Source organism: Symsagittifera roscoffensis, chromosome 2 (assembly GCF_963678635.1).
Source record: "Symsagittifera roscoffensis chromosome 2, txSymRosc1.1, whole genome shotgun sequence".
NCBI classification, from domain to species: domain Eukaryota; kingdom Metazoa; phylum Xenacoelomorpha; order Acoela; family Convolutidae; genus Symsagittifera; species Symsagittifera roscoffensis.
In genome coordinates, this window is record NC_087063.1 from 36698199 (window position 1) to 36717247 (window position 19049).

Sequence of the window (19049 nt, forward strand, 5' to 3'; positions counted from 1 at the left end):
TTTCGAAGCGTAGCCTTTATCATTGTCGCACTATTGTTTTAGCCTATATATTTGCCTTGAGTCACCAATACATTCATTAAATTTATCATAGAACTAAATATTCATGCATTTTAAAATTTCAGTTAGTTTTACTTCGGGCAATTTCGAAGCGTAATCTTGCTCCTGGTTTTGTTTTTGAACCAGGCTTTATGCAGCCTGTTATGCTTTGCAATTACGTTTTTATATGATTAGTCAACTTTTGGCAATCGGTTTTCCGTTCTCTTCCTTTGGATGTTTTCAATGGTGCGAACTTATCTAAAACACTATGTATATTCGACTGATATTCAAATAGATCATCAAATGATTTTGTTGTGTCAAGTTTTCAAAATCCAGTAACTTATGCACTGAAGCAATATTTAAGTCATCCATCTACCAATGACATTTCTAGAAAAGTGTATCACGATACGTTTTTGACAATAGCACGCTGGTGTTTGTGGTATTTAGCTCTAAAACAATTGGGTAATGATCAAGGAAGGATTGACTTTCAAGCGTATAGGCGAGTTCAACATTATTATCTTTTACTATCATATGGTCTAACAGAGTCTCGCAGGTAATTCCTAATCTGGTCGGATGATCAATGAGTTGGTTGAGTTCGTTATTTTCGATGACATCAGTGTATTTTGATGACAGGTTGATTGCTTTCAGAACCTTAATATTAAATCACCGCATATTTTAGCTCGATGCTTTTTGTTGTTAATGTTTTATAACACCTTTTCGAATTCTTCTACAAAAGCAAATTTGTTATCTTTGGGAGGGTTGTAGACCAGCATCATCCCGAAAACTTCATTATTAACTTTAGCTAAAACCGAAATACTTTCAGCCAATTCAGATGCAAACTCTTCGATTACAGTTACGTTAACCTTCAATTGCATCATGACTCCACCTCCCAAGCCTTTTCTAGATTTATTAGTTATAGTATTAGAACCTTTTAACCGGTAGCTATTGTGATCATTACAATCCTTCAACCATGTTTCACTCAGGCAAATTATATCAGGTGCTGACTTAAGGCTATGCATTAGTCCTTCCAATGCACCGTGGTAATTTTGCGTTACCGTACAATCAATTTTAAAAAGTTAGCACATTTTGAATTAGAAGAATTCAACGACTTTGAATACAGTTGCTACTGTTTCAAAAAACTGCTTTTAATGTCTTCCATCGTGTATTGAAGCTTCTTTCCTCCTTCGTATAGCCCTTTTATACAACTGATGCTGTTTTCTTCTTAAATTTGAAATACATAATGCCCTCTCGTGCCCAAGCTGATTCCACCTGTGAGTCTTGTTTCTTGAGAAGTTCTACTTTGGCTAATCGTCTAGAGAAGCGCACTATGATTCGGTCGTGAGCTCGTATTTCGACCAGATAACCAATGGGCAATAGAGATATGTCTTTCAATTTCAGCTCCAGTTCCTCTAGTGACATTCAGACCTTTCTCAAAGCTTTTGCCGTAATCTTCAAGATCGGCTTCTGACACCGCTTTTAAGTTACCTTTTCTAGCCCGAGCTCTATTGTTTTTTGTCTCCTTTAAAACTGATTCGTTGACATCGTTCAGGCCCTGATTTATCAAGGATTTGAAAAAGCACCCAATGTTACTTCCAATTTCGCAACGCATTTTGAGATTTGCTTCTTGAGAACTTTTCAATACTGGACTCCATGACCTCATTGATATTGAAGCTTGATTCAGATATTGCTGCCAAATCAGGATCAGTGAGGCACAACTTCGTTTTGGGGAAGATTTTAGAATAGGTGTTTGGTCTTGATATCTGAGTTGTGGAACATAATTGCTATCATCTTGATTATCGCATTCCTCTGGTACATCTGTAATATCAGCAGTTTTGGTTTGTGAGTATTCCATTTTACTTTTCTGAAACTAATTAATAAGTTTATCAGATCGAAAAGACTAAACCATTTTTACTCGACTCTTACTTTAACAAACAAACCGTAAAGTGGTCGACACAACAATCTAGAATAACACTGAATAAAACTATACCACTCGTGACAAATTTAAGCGCAAGTACGCAACTTTTCAAACTTTTATCAGATGTCTAACTTTACGAGAACTATTTAGATGCAAGCTTTTGCTCTACTCATTTTAATTCCACCTGTTTTGACGAGAAGGGGGTTGAGGGGGATGAGCTGGGCCCACTTCTTCTCGGTTGCCTCCCCATTCTGTCCATGTGATCCATCCTCATTTTCATCCAGATCACTGCATTATTGATGCGTTTCTTTACCACAAAACAATAAATACCAAACAAATAGCGTTTGCTGAAGTCCAGAAACTTGGATGAATTTGTAGATAGCTCGGTATTCAAATAAAATTACTCAGGCAGAGAAAAAAATGAATTACAAAAAACACGCCGGTAGAGATTGAACAGTTCCAAAATTGTATTATATTCCACTCACACAACATTCGCCCGGAAAGTACAAAACGACGGAAAAACATAATTCTATAACGATTGGGTAGCATCAAAAATAGCTCTTATGTGTTTTCAAGCGCTGAACGAAGTTAAGTAGTTAAATGCAAAGTTGTGAACGCAAGGCTTCCATATACCAAAAGGTGATTCCTGAAAATGGGGCTAAGACCTCTCTTTTTATAAGTTTTTATTAAGTAGAAAAATTCCACATCCATTGGAGATGGAACTTTTCCTAACTCCTAGCTCCTCATAACCTGAAAAATAACTCAACAAGATGAATAAAATTCAGGACAAAAAGCTAAAACTCAAACAATTCAAAATACAGTCCAACTGTAAGCTATTCCAGACCTGGGATCTCCATCACCGCTGGGAAAAGTTATCACAAAATATCTCCGACTACCCGATGGGTAGCACAAAAAAAGCCCCTGCTATTTTTGTCCGAAATAAGAGATCGGTAAAACATTAGCTAAAAATCTGCAAACTTGCATGATTTTGTGGATAGCTCGGGATTCAAATCAAATCACTGAGGTAGAGAGGAAAAGAGTTTAGCACAACCCCACAGGTTGCAATTGAACAATTTAAAAATTGCATTATATCCAATAAAACAACATTTGTCCGGAAAGTGCAGAACGACTGGAAATTAAACCTTATCCAATGTCGATAGTTTAGAGTCAAAATGAGCTTTTATACAATTTGAACCGTCTCTTTCAAAGCCATTCAATGTGTTCCTTCGTGAATCGGGTCGACTAACTTGTTACTATTTGAAGAGTAGTGGCCGAACGATTGAAGTTAACTAGTTTCATGCAAAAATGAAGAACGCATAGCTGGATCTCAGCATCCACATACCATCAGGCCGCTCCTAAAAAAAGGGCTGATACCGCATTCTTTAATTGTTTGTGTTTAGCAGAGAAATTCTATAGTTATTGGAGCTGGATCAACTCTTCCCTAATTCCTAGCTCCTCAAATCCTGAAAGATAACTAAGGATGTTAAATTAAATTCAGGACAGCGAGCTACCAGTCAATATACAGTCCTCAATACAGTCTAACGGTAAGTCATTCCAGATCTGAGATCTCCGTCAAAGTAGCAGCTTCTTCACCACCGCAAAAAGTTATCACAAAATATATCAACCTTCCCGATGTGGAGCACAATCTAAGTAACAATCGTATTTGCATTATTTCCCTTTAGATTCCCGTAATTCCTTCGATCACTAGTTCTCCACAAAATCTCTGTCGTTTTTCCGCTCAACCTTCTGTGTTTTCAGAAAAGATTGGGTTTATCAGTTGGCGCGAAAATGAAGTGTTGGGTTCAGAAAAGATTGGGTTTATCAGTTGGCGCGAAAATGAACTCTTGCTTAGCCATTACTTTTTATCCATTGCGTCATTTAATGTCCTTAAACATCTTTCCGGACAAACCGGATGTTCCGAAACATCAATCATTCCGCTCGAATGGCACGTAAGCCGATATCATTTTGTTAAGATTTTGATATGAAACAAAGAAAAATAATCTCGAGTCAGTTTCGAACATCGCTTCGACCCTCTCTCGGCCACATAAAGAGGAAGAATTAAATTCTCGATGTTATTATTTTTTAAATCAGACGAATTAACTCTAAATACATCAGTAACGAAGAGCGGACAGCTAACAAATTCATATAAGGGTTGCCAAATGCTGCCCTGGTTTGAAAACAAATTAGATGTATCAGATAAGATTACTTAAATGCAACCGCTCAAGAAAAAGATCTTGCAAATGCCCTAAAAATACATAAAATAGTATGGGGCACCATCTCAACAAGTTGTACATCTACTGAACAAAAGATTATTCAATTTGAATGACATTAGCTTAACTGAAGTATAAAAAACGAAGTTACGATGTATCAAAACGACTTCTTTTGCAGAAAATATTTGAAAACTCATTAGTCGCTGGCACCTTTAATCGGTTTCATTACAAAAAATTAAACTTGTTCACATAGCGATTACTGATTCAACTAACAATGTTTCCTCCCCTAAATCCCTTAGCATCAAAATCATTGAATGGTACCTTGAGAGTCAGTAGACACCTAACTGAGCCGATGCGGTAGTAACCAGTGAAGAAGTCCAAGTAGGAGCTTTCAAACGCCGAAAGCGATTTGAAAACCCACATCAAAATTGTAAAAAATTTGGCAGCAGACTTACGCGTCTGATTTGTTCTATTTAAATAACAGTTGAGTTTAAATACAAATCATAAACAAAAAAATTGATCAGTTCTTCATTGATTAAAATGAATAGATCGCGCACTTGGTGAGCAATCTGTTAAACATTGGCTTGAGAAAACCAGCAAAACTTGTGGTAAGAAGCGAATTTTCTCGAAGTAAGTTATAAAGCTTTGTTCTCCAGTAACTAGGTGACACTCGTTGAACTTTGCTTTCCGACAAAGTGTTTTAATTAAACTAAAGTTGCCCTTCCAGTATTGTACAAAACCGCATCAAATTTGAAAATTTTATTTAAAAATCTTTCTGAATGTAACCCTGAGACTGATCGCACAGCGAATATTTAAAGTTCATTTACGTGGAGCTGGCGAACTGTTCGGAATCTTTTCATCATGGAAGGCATTTCGTAGGCTTTCAAATTTTCTTTTAAAGTAAATTAACCGAAGTGTTTTTCTTTCGTATCATAAACAGGGGCAAAAGATTTGTCTAAATAGTACAACCGTATACTAGAAAACTAGAAAAGCGTATTGCAAATTGGTTTAATGTTAGAGCTATAGTATTTGAGTAAAACAGTCTTATGAACATAATGACATACTTTCGGAGGATGCCACATTGTTTTCTAAGCTTGGCTCGATCGAAATCAATACGAAAATTAATGGATAACTTGGTATCCAAATGAATATCAAGATATTTGCAAGATGAAGCACGTTTTAAGGGCATGTTATTAATATGAAATTGATGATTGCAAACACTACACAAAGATAAACTAACTTAAATAGTTTTTTCCAAACTCAGGGACAATTTATTAATTATTAACCATTTGCTGACAGCTTCTAAGTCTTTATTGGAGTTTTCGACGGAGCAGTTTAAACTAAGTATACTGATGTCGTCTGCAAACAAGAACGTTCACTTAAAAAGCAGACATTTGGAAGGTCCTTTATGTATATCAGAAACAAAAGTGAGCCTAAAATAGAACCTTGAGAAGCGTTACACTTTGACCTCTGCCAATTCCTAACACTGATAATTACGCCATATATATCTAATTTTCGAACACAGATTCAGCCAGATGTTTCAAAACAGTAACAATCGCAAACGCGCTTGCTTTAACAACGAGGTTATTTATTCCATCAACACCAGAGGAAGATTTATTTTGCAGCTAAGAAAGAATAGTGTGAATTTCGAATTCCGAGACATGATAATTACGCATGCAAAAACTCGCTGTGATAAGAAGTTGATCAAATGTTAGGTTTGGTATGTTAATGCATAGATAAATTCCAATCGAGGAAAATTAAGTATCTCGCCGCTATTTGACTTTTTTAAACAATAAAGAATTTTGGAGGTATTTGTAAATTCTTTAGTTTCATATCTGTAATATCAGCAGTATTGGTTTGTGAGTATTCCATTTTACTTTTCTGAAACTAATTAATAAGTTTATCAGATCAAATAGGCTAAACCATTTGTACTCGACTCTTACTTTAACAAACAAACCGTGAAGTGGTCGACACAACAATCTAGAATAACAGTGAATAAAACTATACCACTCGTGACAAATTTAAGCGCAAGTACGCAACTTTTCAAACTTTTGTGAGATGTCTAACTTTACGAGTACTATTTAGATGCAAGCTTTTGCTCTACTCATTTTAATCCCACCTGTTTTGGTGAGAAGGGGGTTGAGGGGGATGAGCTGGGCCCACTTCTTCTCGGTTGCCTCCCCATTCTGTCCATGTGATCCATCCTCATTTTCATCCAGATCACTCTAGTGAAAAACAGGGGGGTAATCAACATAATATTACATGTTCATCCACGCTCATTAAGTAGTTGAACAACAAAAATTTTGATCTCATGCCTAGTAGCATCGAAGGGATGCATTATTGATGCGTTTCTTTACCACAAAACAATAAATACCAATCATTTTGCAAAAAATGGTTTCTCAGGACTGGTAAGCACGCAACACGGGCATCCATAAAGCAGTTCTGCAAAAAGCAATGCCAAAATTTTTACATAACGCCAACAAGATTTTGGTCAAAAATGGTTTAGAAGTTTCGCGATTGCTTCATTTGTCGGCAATTTTGAATGCTGTGAAAAACAACGTGCAGGGATTCATCGAACACTAAGTACTAATAAATAGCAAACAATTTGGCTTTAACCCGTAGTATCGCGACTTAGTTTTCCTAGTTTACAAAAATCATTTCAAGATTTTGCTTTCATTAGCAGTTTTAACTTATTGAATAAATCCCCGGGCTGAATCTTGGTGATTTCCTATTAAACCCTCAACTCAAATTTTGCTCTGACTTCTTATTTGGACAGTAACCACTGTAACACAGACTTCAATTATTTCAAATGTTATTATCTTAACCGATGGCACCTGAGGATACATTTGGAAAAACGAGGAAATTAGCATAGTACTGATTGATCGGTGGCACCAGTCAGTGGCACAATTGGAAAATCAAGAGATTTTCATGATCTTCCGCCATTCATCGCCTGGCTTTTTGTTTCGTTTTATGATCTCTTTCTTATTCTTTCTCTTTCACTGCTTCTGATCTTCAAATTTTGCATTTTTGCGTTCATCTTGTTCAGACTATGAAACAATGTCGGCCCTATATTTTACAACATTTTCTAAGGCGGAGGTAAAATGAGCCAAGTGCTGATACTCATTAGGTAACGGATTCTGTCGATAACATTTTCAGAAAAAACCGGATTCCAGCGATGACCGTAGCAGAAAATTAAACTTAGTGAGAGTTTTTCTTAATCATTCATTGATGCGTTGATCTCAGGAAAACGATGGTACAAAGTGAGCACCAAACCTTTTGTGTTTTATTTCAGTTCAACTTACAATTTCAGAAAAAAATAAGTTTCTTTAATACGGATGTGGGGTTTCCTTGATGACGATTCGATTGTTTTTCCTGAATGACGATTCGGTTGTTTCTTGAGATATCCTCAAAAAAAATTGTTCACACCCTCGAGCAGCAAAAAATCGAGGAGGACAGAAAACTCTGATTTTCGTTGCTCTGCGATAAAGTTTAGTTGTTCAATTGTGAACACGCCATAACATGAAACACGTTTTTTTAGGAGAGTTTTTAGTTCAAACAAAAATTATAATTCTGGGTGATGGACACATGCATTAGCGCAAAATTACTTCCCTATACCTGTAAAAAAAATTAAAAAGCAGCCCCAATTAGCCAAAACCTTGCTAATTTACTAACACAGAGGCGAAGCTGACCTTCGCAATACTTGCGATACAAAAATGAATGACTATGCTTAAAAACAAACGAATGGACAAATAAGAAAGGAAAAAAATACTTCAAAATTCCGTTTTCGTCAAACAAAAATTATAAAAAATTGCATAAAAAACGCCAAAAATCCTGGATAAAATTACTGCACCTTTGGAAACTTTACATGGATATTTCGTAATGCCAGAAATAAGCCAAACCTTTATTCAAAGAATCCCTTTCTGTGGGGACTTGGCCGACAAAAAAAAGCAGACAGACGATAGGAATCGACCTCGAACTCTAAGTCTTTGTCTTTTCAAGTTACGGTTTTACCGCTGTGCCAAGTGCGCAGAAATCGCCTTGAATTTAAATTTATAATAAGCAATTAACTCACGTATAAAATTCTCACGCGCAAGTTCTTTGAAGTTGTTTACGGTTAAGAAGTCTAGTACCCGGCTGCAACACCCTTGTTTGTCGAAAGGGAAAAAAATCGACGTCTCGATCCTTGATTGTCGCAATTGAAGTTTTTGATTTTGGCTCGACCTGTCCCAAAAAAATTCTCAGGCGTGGGGTAGAAATTTTAAACCAATTTTGACTACCTCGAAGAAAACTCAAAAGAGAAAAGAAAACACCAACACAAGAGCTGTACAGCTCATCACGGTGAACCGCTGTTGTGCCCCTGTTTTAAGAACAACACGCAATTTTATTTGGTTATTTTTCTGGGCTGGGTAATATTGCTTCACCCTCAAGCAACGAGCACGGATCATGGTGGGCCTCGAACATCCGACCTTTCGATTGAGAGGCGGAGACGTAACCACTTCACCACCGCTCCCCTAACATGCTATGGCCTGAATATCTGCTCTGAGCTTTTTGTTACTTCGACTAAATGTAAGTGAAGAGTCTTCCTTTCAAAAGCAAAAGATTTTTGGCTTGTTAACATACATAGGTGAATCAACATGTTGAAAAAGCATACTAACATCTGCAGATTTGTCATCTCCATATGAAAGATAAAAAAGACGTTTTAATTTGAAAAATTCGATACAAACGTTGAAAAACTCTCGTTATTTTCTTATTCAAATAAGGACCTTCGTAAGAACAGGCTGTGATATTTTTCTACAAACATGTACAGCAAAGAGCAACCGGCGGATCTTTTTAAAACTGTCATTGCAACAAAAAAAACCATCAAGTAGAATTATGCAAGCTCTGAATTGTTTCAAAAACATATGGCATCCCAGAACTGTGTGTTGACAACACTGCACATTTGAGGATGCCTTCTCTGAAACAATTCTGACCTTGGGAATTTGTAATTACATTGCATCATTCTGGTTCACGTTCCTTTTTAGCGAACTCGAAATATTTAATTACTGCTATGGTTTTACCAAAAATATTGGACAACGTCTCAAAAATCTGATATCATTCTGACCTTGAAACAGAGAAAACGCACTGAAATTTTACCCGAAACTCTAAAATTGCATTCGAACTGTCAAAAGAGCAAAGCAAAGCTGCGCTTTTTCAGAGACATATTTTGTTGAATAAATACCTTCAAATAATTTCTATTCAACAATGATCTGCCATGCAGTTTATCAAACTTCAAAAAACATGAAAAAAGGGACAAAAAAGTGTTTTATAAAATGACATTCAATTTCAAAAAACTGTTTTATAGTTAATGCCAAACTGGCAATATTTTTTATCGGCCAACGAATCTGAATGAAGTTAATTAACCTACAACTGCTCATTTCGACGTTGGATTTCAGTTTAAATACCGTGCTCAAAAACTAATTAACATAAAATTCTAGAGGTTTTGACCTATTAAACTTCTCATGTAACCGATACTGCCAACAATTTGGCATTAGCTATAATTAGTTTCAGCTTGAATTATTTACCCAGCTCAAACTATTTCTTGTGTGAGGGCCTAGCATAGCCCACTAGATGTCGCCACGATTGGCATAAATTTGGGAGTTGCGGTTGAAAAATTATTGCCCTTTATCAGTTCAATTCGCTTTCTCGGATCCCACAGCAGTTCGTTGTGATTGATGATACACATTTAGATCATTTGACGATTAAAAATCTGACCGCACATGGGTCGTCAGTATATGATTGTTGCCGGTATATGATTGTTGGACATCTTTATCACTTAGAGGGAGAAGAGGAATGGTGGAGTGGGGAACACTGTAAGTGGGCATATTTGGTTGGACAACAATTTGATTCCACGTGTGGCTCCGTGCTCCTACTCTTATAAGTGTCCTTTACTCTCCCAGAAAAATAAAGTTATCCAACAATCCACTGTTTGGGTCAGCTAAAAAGTACTGACTGGCTGCCGGTCAAATTCAACACAAGAAGATTAAATATATCAGGTTGATAGGAACGAAACCATTCAAAAATCATCTTACGTAGCAGTCTTCGATAGCAAGTGTCTCGCCGTACATAGTTCAAACGAGGATGTTAACTGTCATTTAGACCTCTTCAGTTTCATGATACCTGAAAATTTTATCAGACATGTATTATTTCTAATGTGCGTATCAGCTAGCTGCAACTAAAAATTGAGCAAGGAAGCAAAACATTTATTTCAGGTTGTAATTAACTCTATTTAAAAAAATTAAAATATGGTTCAATTAAGATCTCAGAAGAACAAGGGAAACTTATTTAAATCTGCTAGCCTCTTTGTTTTAATCACATCCTAAACCTTAAAAATTAAAATTAGACAGAGTTACTGGGCTAACATATAACACCTCATTCGTTGCTGCAAAAAATAGCGAAAAAAAAACGTTCGATTTTTTATGACTGTTCGGTCTATAATCTCTGGTCATTTTTCGAATTCTTCCTTCGAAACTGAATTTTGAACGTAAGCAACTGCAGAAATATAACGAAACCCTCAACTAAGAACTTGAAAACTTACCTAATCAAAGGATCTCATATAGAATATCAGTCTTCAGTAATTCTTTCGTCAAGTTTTCTAGTGAACAGAAAAAGTTAGTTTTCAATCCCAACTGATAAAGAAAGAAAGAAGAAAAATTTTCTCCGGTCATTCATTACATAAATTTGGCAATTCATCGTTATAAGTAATTATTAAAATGAGACTCGGAGAGGATAGACAACGGGGCCATATGGCCCACAAACGCCTCCCCTAGCTATGCATACATCTTTCACAATCAGTAAAAGATTTTTTTTTAATGTTTTTAGAATTTGTTGAAAATTTGTAATTTCATCCATATCTCCTAAGCTACGAGCATTTGGACAGTCAAGTATTGTCATTTTAATCCGGAGCCTATATTATACCTTCGCTAGCAGGCAATGTCGGTAAAAAAGAAAAAAAAACTAATTCAAATTTAGATTTTTGAACTTTTTTTTCAAAATCGTAAAATCGTCCATATCTCCTAAGCTACGAGCATTTGGACGGTCAAATATTGTCATTCTAATCAGAAGCCTATATTAGGCCTACGTAAGCAGCCAACCGCCGGTAAAAGAGAAAAGTAAAACAAAAATTTAAAATTAGATTTTTTTTTTTGAATTTTTTTTTAAATCGTAAAATCGTCCATATCTCCTAAGCTAAGAGTTTCTGTAAGGTCAACTTTTAGCGTTAGAACCTCAACCCTAGGATACACATCATTAGCATGCAACTACGGGTTCAATACTTTTTCTTCTGATAATTTGAAAATGTAATCGAAATCGATTTTTTTTTCTAAGTTTTTGAATATATATTTTTTAAAATCGTAAAATCGTCCATATCTCTTAAGCAAAGAGATTCTGGAAGGTCAAATTTTAGCGTTAGAACCTCAACCCTAAAATACAGCCCCGTCAGCATGTAACCACGGGTTCAATAAAAAAAAATTTTATAATTTGAATATGTAATCGATTAACTCTTCATTTTGCACTAAAAATACAGTTTTAAATGTTTGACAAAATGTTAGTAATTCTGTTTTCGAATATCTTTCAACATCCTCGGGGATCAACTTTTGCGCTGAGAGAAGGTTGAAAAGCTTGGTAGCACGATATCGAACGGAAAACCGATCGATTTTTTCCTTACATATGGGTTCAGCTAATAGTTTTGTTTTCGACAGTATCTCGTCCATATCTCCTAAGCTAAGAGTTTCTGTAAGGTCAACTTTTAGCGTTAGAACCTCAACCTTAGGATACACATCATTAGCATGCAACTACGGGTTCAATACATTTTCTTCTTATAATTTGAAAATGTAATCGAAATCGATTTTTTTTCTAAGTTTTTGAATATATATTTTTTAAAATCGTAAAATCGTCCATATCTCTTAAGCAAAGAGATTCTGGAAGGTCAAATTTTAGCGTTAGAACCTCAACTCTAAAATACACCCCCGTCAGCATGTAACCACGGGTTCAATAAAAAATTTTTTTTATAATTTGAATATGTAATCGATTAACTCTTCATTTTGCACTAAAAATACAGTTTTAAATGTTTGACAAAATGTTACTAATTCTGTTTTCGAATATCTTTTAACATCCTCGGGGATCAACTTTTGCGCTGAGAGAAGGCTGAAAAGCTTGGTAGCGCGATATCGAACGGAAAACCGATCGATTTTTTCCTTACATATGGGTTCAGCTAATAGTTTTGTTTTCGACAGTCTCGTGGCCCTTTTTTTCTTTTCAAAGGAGAACAGATTGCTTAAAAAACTTTGAGAGAGAGACTTTGTGACAGCACGAAGCACGAACTTGAGTAGTTCGTAAACATGAATTTCAAACACCGATAAGAATTTATTCTCTAGAAAAATATCACGAGAACTATCGCTACGCTTTCGAAAATAGATGAATTTAAGAATTTTCTTTTGCAGTAGAAATAAACATTCAAGCGAACTGTAACTACAACAACCGTATATCAGAATTCCGTATTGAATGATAGGAACCACATTACTTCTATAGTATTCAAGCAATTGGTTTCGTGGCGCATAATGTCAGTTTCGATAAAATCCCGCATTGTTTTCCGAGTCTCATTTTCACCTAACAGATATGACTTCGAAATGATTATTTATAGTCAATATATAAACCTAGATAATTACAAACAGGTTTATTAATCACCTCTGAGCAATTAAGTGTGAGTTTTGAATTGGAAGCACTTTTTATGCTCATTTGTATTGTCTTATCATTATTTATAATTAGCTTATTTCCATGTAACCAATGGTCAAGATGACGAAGATCATCTTTAATATCTATAATCTGGCAGCCTATAGCAGTTATGTTGGTGTCATCTGCGAATAAGATTACTTCTGCTGTTTTACATGTCACGGGCAAATCATTAATGTATATAAGGAAAAGCAACGGTCCTAAAATCGATCCTTGTGGGACGCCGCATTTTATTTTTTTTCCAATCTGAAGAAACACCATTTACTTCAACTCGTTGTTGACGATCGTTGAGGTAGGACCTAAACCATTTAAAGCAATTGTCTCTAATGCCATATGCATCAAGTTTCGTCAGAAGTATTTCATGATCGAGAGTATCAAAAGCTTTTCTTAAATCAAGGAAAAAACTATAAGCCTCCTTAAACGAGTTTTTAAGTCTTATTTTTTCAGTTAGCTCAACAACTGCTTCTATTGTACAATGTTTTGATCTGAACCTAAATTTCTTGCTATACAACAAAGCGAATTTTTCATGTTTGCGTAGATTCGATTATACATTGTTCTTTCGTATACCTGGCTCCATACAATAAGTAAAGAGATTGGCCGGTAATTATTTTCATCTAATCGGGAATTGTCTTTATGAACAGGAATTACTTTTGCTTTACGCAAAGCAGAAGGAAATATGCCTTTTTCAAAAGAAAGGTTGACTAGAAACGATAGGAATGGGGAAGTAACGTTTTTAGATGCTTTCACTATTTGATTGCTAATATAGTGATCCCCGGATGTTGATTTGTTGTCTAGTTGACAAATAAAATCGTTGATTTCTGATGGCATTGTACTGTATAGAAACATTGACCAATTTAATTAAGGTACTGGAGGTGGAGATACATTTGGAATATCTGTTTCCAAGTTTTCACCAATGTTGATGAAAAAATCATTGAATCTATTTGCTACATCTTTTTCAGTTGGATTATCATTTAGTTTTTGGCATGATTTAAGAATGGGCACTTTAAAACGAGATATAGATTTTCCATTTAGCTCATTAAGTAATTTATATGTTTGTCTTATATGATGAGGGAGACAAGCTCAATTTTTGCAACAGTGGCAAAAAAAGAAAAAACTAAAATTCAAGAAAACGCAACCATAAGCCATATTATAATGTGAGCTTTGGAAAAAAAATACAAAAACCACGGTATTTACCTCAAGCTTCCGCCGATATAGCTCATTCAAGTGATATAATGCATAAACTTAGCCAAAAAACAACAAACAGAGTGAGAACGCTAACACTTGCACAGAAAAAAAACGAAATTGAAAAAAGCTCAAACAATTAATCTGATGTGAGGCTACAGGTCTATCAGACACTTACACTAAGCTGAACTTTTGTTGCTTAGGCTATAAATAAAACTCTTCGAAATTAGTTTTTAACATGAAAAGTGCCGCGTACACAGGCAGCTTTCGCAATTTGTATTGCGAGGGAGATTCTCTGCGTAAGAAAATTATCTGCCCTGGGTTCTTCGGTACACGTGCTCATTGGCTGAAAAATATATCCATCATTAATTAAATCTCTATATTTGGTAGAGTTGCGATCTTCCGCCTCGGCTGCCGCCACTCCGGGATGAGAAACCAACCCTGTGCTCATTCTACTAGGGGCTAGGGAGTCAACTACCGTTACATTCCACAGGAGCTGCCTAGCAACATGCCATGGGACGAGCGTTAAGCGGTCTCGTCGCTTCTGCTCTGTTCTGTGGAGGTGTCGTAGCTCTAAAACAGAAGGAATATGAGCGGAAGAGTACTTTGGTCTATAAGGGCAATTGAACTGGAGTGCCTAGAGAAGCTCTCTGCACGTTTCAGACAAGATAGGCCCTGCCATCCATCTTCAGTTACATCTTTTCCGCAAACGAATCTATGTTTTTCACGAATTTTTGAACCTAGGCAGAGTCAATTGCACTTCTAAGCTACTGATTTGACAATTTTAATCTTAGGATTTTACGCGGAATGAAACTCAACCATTGCGATTCGAATTTATCCTGGTAAGCATTGAACCTTTTTACATCAGTGGGTTCTAGTTTTAAAATCAATTGAGAAGTTTAGTTATCAAAAAAAAGGCTTGGTGAGTTTTTTTTTAATTCCATCTCCGGAGCTACTTCACGAGCGTCAAAGAAAAAAGACAGGCATTTTGGTATATGAAACTCTTTGGCCACTATTGTATCTGAGAAAAAACAATGCCAATGTCTTATCTGAGACTTTCTCCTTGATTGAAGACACAGATGTCTGCTGAAAAGATGGTTTAACACAAAAAAAGATGACCTTGATTGATGAAAAGATAATGGTTGCCGATATATGTTAAGCAATCCAAAAGGTCAGACAAAAATTTTAAACGAAGAAAAATTTCGATGAGGCAAACGTTGGATTATAACAGCAGACAATTACGCGGATTCATTTTCTAAAGTGGTTCTTTTTTCAGCCTAATCCCAATTGACTTTTACAGATATGGCTTTCTTTGCACCAAACTAGATACCGAAAAAACAATCCATAGAAACTTTAGTTTGTATCAGATGACAGATCTAAATTAATTGAAAAAAACTTACATACAAGAAATTCAATTGATGCAACATGGCAAAAAATGAAACAAAAAACTTCGAAATAGTTATGGTTAATTTTGAAAGCTTTGATTGATTAGCAGAGAGTGTCTTTCCAAGAAACCTGTTCAAGCAATAAAAGTGCTGAAAATTTCAATGCAACTTTCATAGCCTTGATTATTTCTTGAATCGAGAAAGTTTTCGGGAGAAAATGTTCAGCAATACAATTTTAAAAATTTCAAGTTGTTTTTGAAAGGTTCAGGTAGCTGAAAATGGGTAATAAAATCTACAGCGGATAAATTCTACAGCCTGAAACATTTGAAGTTGTTTGCAAAGTTTTTTTTCAGCAGGCTAATCAAAATACAAAATTCTGAAATGCTTTGAGAAACTGTTTTGATAGCTAATTGCTTCGCTAACTTTTGTTTCATTTTTAGTGCAACTTTTTTCAGCAAGAAAAAATTGAAACAAAAAATAAGTTAGTCTCATAGTTCTAATTGATTCTCGAAAAGCGAGAACCTTTTTAAAGCCTTCTAATAAAGCGATAAAACTAAGAAAAAAAATTAACGTTGATAGCTTGGGTCACTTCGTGAAAACTTGCATTTTTAACACTATCCTTGCAAGAAATGCAATTACTGCTACTACTAATGTGTTTATACTCCGGTTTCCTATTGTGGCGGGGTTGGACATTCGGAAAGCATTCAAGCTAATTAATGAAGAATAACACGTTTTTTCATGCGATTCGAGCACGGCAGTCTGTGGATTTGAGGCCAAAAGTATTCAGGTTTTGTTCAACACAATCAATCTAGCATTTTTCGGCTTTCTGGTGGTCTTTTCCTTGGGACTGGAACATATCTGTTGATTTTTGCGCAGATTCATTTTCTCTTCGATGAACGTCGCCAAACTGTGGTAGCCGCGACAGCACTTGTAGCTTGTACAGATCAACAAGACCTGCTTCAATGGTAACTATGTCTTCATGGGTGCCTCCTGCAATCCTACGCAGAGCCTTCATATCAGCATTCTTGAATAAATTGGATTTTGCCTTGGTCTGCGCACAGGTTTCCGAGCCGTACATCAGAACTGGCCTGAGACAAACTCCGTAGATATGACTCCTTGTAATCAAGTCAATATATATTCAGCAGCAGAGGCGCAATTTGCCGCCATTCCGTCCAAAAAGCTGATATTCTGATAGATTAAGTACGTTTTGCATCACTGTGAACGGAAAACATATCACCAGATAGCAGAGCTCTTCGACAATACTCAGTATTTCCAATTAATTGATCCGCAGAGTCGCATTCTGGTTTGAGTGATAATTGGAAAGATTATTTCATCTTGGACAAACATAATTGTGATTATGTTAATTTATTTTCGTCAGGCCGCTGTATTTTTGATGGACCTATCGATTACAAAAATTGAAGCGTATTGAATTGACGCCAACTCCCTTTAAGCAACAAGCGCATGGATATTTTCCGGTTTCTTGAAGAATCTTTGTTTCATCCACGTTGATTTTTAAAACGCATTTTTGCAAAGTCTTGTTAGCATATCACAAGCTTATCTGCTTATAGCATATCCCATGGTATTATAGAACGGCAGTTTCTTTTAGCCTCTTCCATTACTTTTAAGAATAACAATGGACTAAATACCGATCCTTGATGCACGCCTACTTTAATTTCTAAGTAATCACTACACTCTTTTGGCCGAAGAACTCTGGTGTCCAATTCGGTAAACAGACACATTACTAGTCGTACCAGATTTTTGATTACTCTGTTGCCTCAGAGCGCATGGGATCAATTCCCTGGAAACACTTTTTTGAGCTCAACAAATATGTGATGCAGGGTTTTTTTCTTTTCCGCAAACAGTTCTTTCAATTGTCTAATGAAACAACGGCATCGGTAGCTGATGTTCCACACATAATTCTAAATTGCGTGTCATCTATTTTCATCAGTTGTCTCAGAAGTTTCTCATGCGCTTATTTTGAAAAATTTAAATGCGTGTTCCAATGCTTCTAAAATGCTTAAATGCTTGTTCCATAGTTAAATGCGTTTTGCATGGTTAAATGAGTGTTCCATGGTTAAATGCGTGTTCCATGGCTTCAAACTCTTCTAAAATATTTAAAGCAAGCTATTTCAGCAGAGAGAACTGATATCTGGAAATGGAGCGCGAAAAAAACTCAAGCGATGATACTTTCGAATATCATTCGTTTTAATTGTAGATAAATTAGAGTAATAAAATCAAATCAAGTAAGGTATTGTTACTGAATGAAATATAGTTAGTTAATCACTAACTCAGCCAGTTAATGAAATTTTGCGGCATGCGCCTAAGAAAGCTTTGCAAATAAGCTGAACATTTTCAAATTTCATCATCCGTGCTCATTTCACAAAAAAGGCTAGTGCCTATTTTGATAACCTCACGATTAGTTACACAATAGGTTCTTACATTTATATAATTTTTTCTTTAACTAGTCGGAAATTAATTGAAAGGAAAATAAATCTATGCTTAACCCTACTTCTTTCCTTGTAAAGATACAGCTATATAGATTGTCCACAAAAAACAAGATATCACATACGCCCGTCAAACCAGCTGATTTACGAGAAGCATGAGACTATGAGGAAAAACTCATAAAAAAGAACATTTTGCTTGTGCTGGCCGAACATTTCATGGTCAAAATTTAATTCAAACGTAGTAAGTTCTCACGAAAAACCTCAAAACAATCAATTAAACCAAAAAACTTTACAAATAAAAAGTGCGCAATCTTTTGTTAGAAAGCTTCACTGGTGTTAAACTTAATAACTTGAACAGATGAACAATTTATTCAATTTGAACATCTTACAGACCTACTTTTTAATAAAAAACAAGTTCTCGGTCTGAAAACAAGTTCTCAGCCTCTGTCTTCGCATTAAGCGATTTTTTTTACTAATGATTGCCGATATTCACTAAATACTGTAAATTTCATTATCTAGCGAATTTTTGCCACGCCGCAAATATTGGATTGTAACTGCAGACTACTACGTATTTTAACTTTCGACGCTGGGCTTTTTTCCAGCCTGCTTTTCTTTGACCTTATACAAAATTGGAACCAGAAAGTGTGCTTTCCTGGAACCTTTATTTTATAACAGATGACTCAAGGAATAAACTGAAAAGCTGAAGTTAAATCACATTCACTTAAACTTTTTACTCGTTTTACAATTAAGGCTAGTGCCTATTTTGATTACCTCACTATTCATTGCCATAGTTTTTGTTGAAAATTCAATTAAACTAGATTTATCTTCGCTAAACTTTATTTTTGCACTTAAAAGTTTGAAATTTTGTACCAAAAAGTTCTTCAAACCCATTTCATACGATTAGGGTCGCATATATTCAGCTGAAAACATTCAGTCCACAATAAAAGGTCCTTGTTCACATATGGTTTTGTGGCTTCAAATTTGCTAATTAAAGCAGCCCATTTTCAAAAAGCTTGAAGATATGAGCAACAAAAACCCCATAAAATAATATTTTGTTTTTAGACAGATTACAATAGTCAAAAAATTTTAAGCAAGCAACTGGAAAAATTTC

At 35.5% G+C, this 19049-nt stretch overlaps 1 protein-coding gene across 1 annotated transcript in view; it reads right to left on the reverse strand.

Moving 5' to 3' along the window:
• The window catches only part of LOC134839805 (ovarian-specific serine/threonine-protein kinase Lok-like), a 135739-nt gene that overhangs the window by 8429 nt on the left and 108261 nt on the right, over positions 1–19049 (reverse strand). Inside the window, exons 2-3 of the mRNA XM_063855428.1 lie at positions 10230–10319; positions 6281–6386 (exon numbers count right to left, since the gene is read on the reverse strand). Coding sequence (XP_063711498.1) covers positions 6281–6386; positions 10230–10265 — 142 coding nt within the window. The 5' untranslated portion in view covers positions 10266–10319. The remainder of the gene's footprint in view (positions 1–6280; positions 6387–10229; positions 10320–19049) is intronic.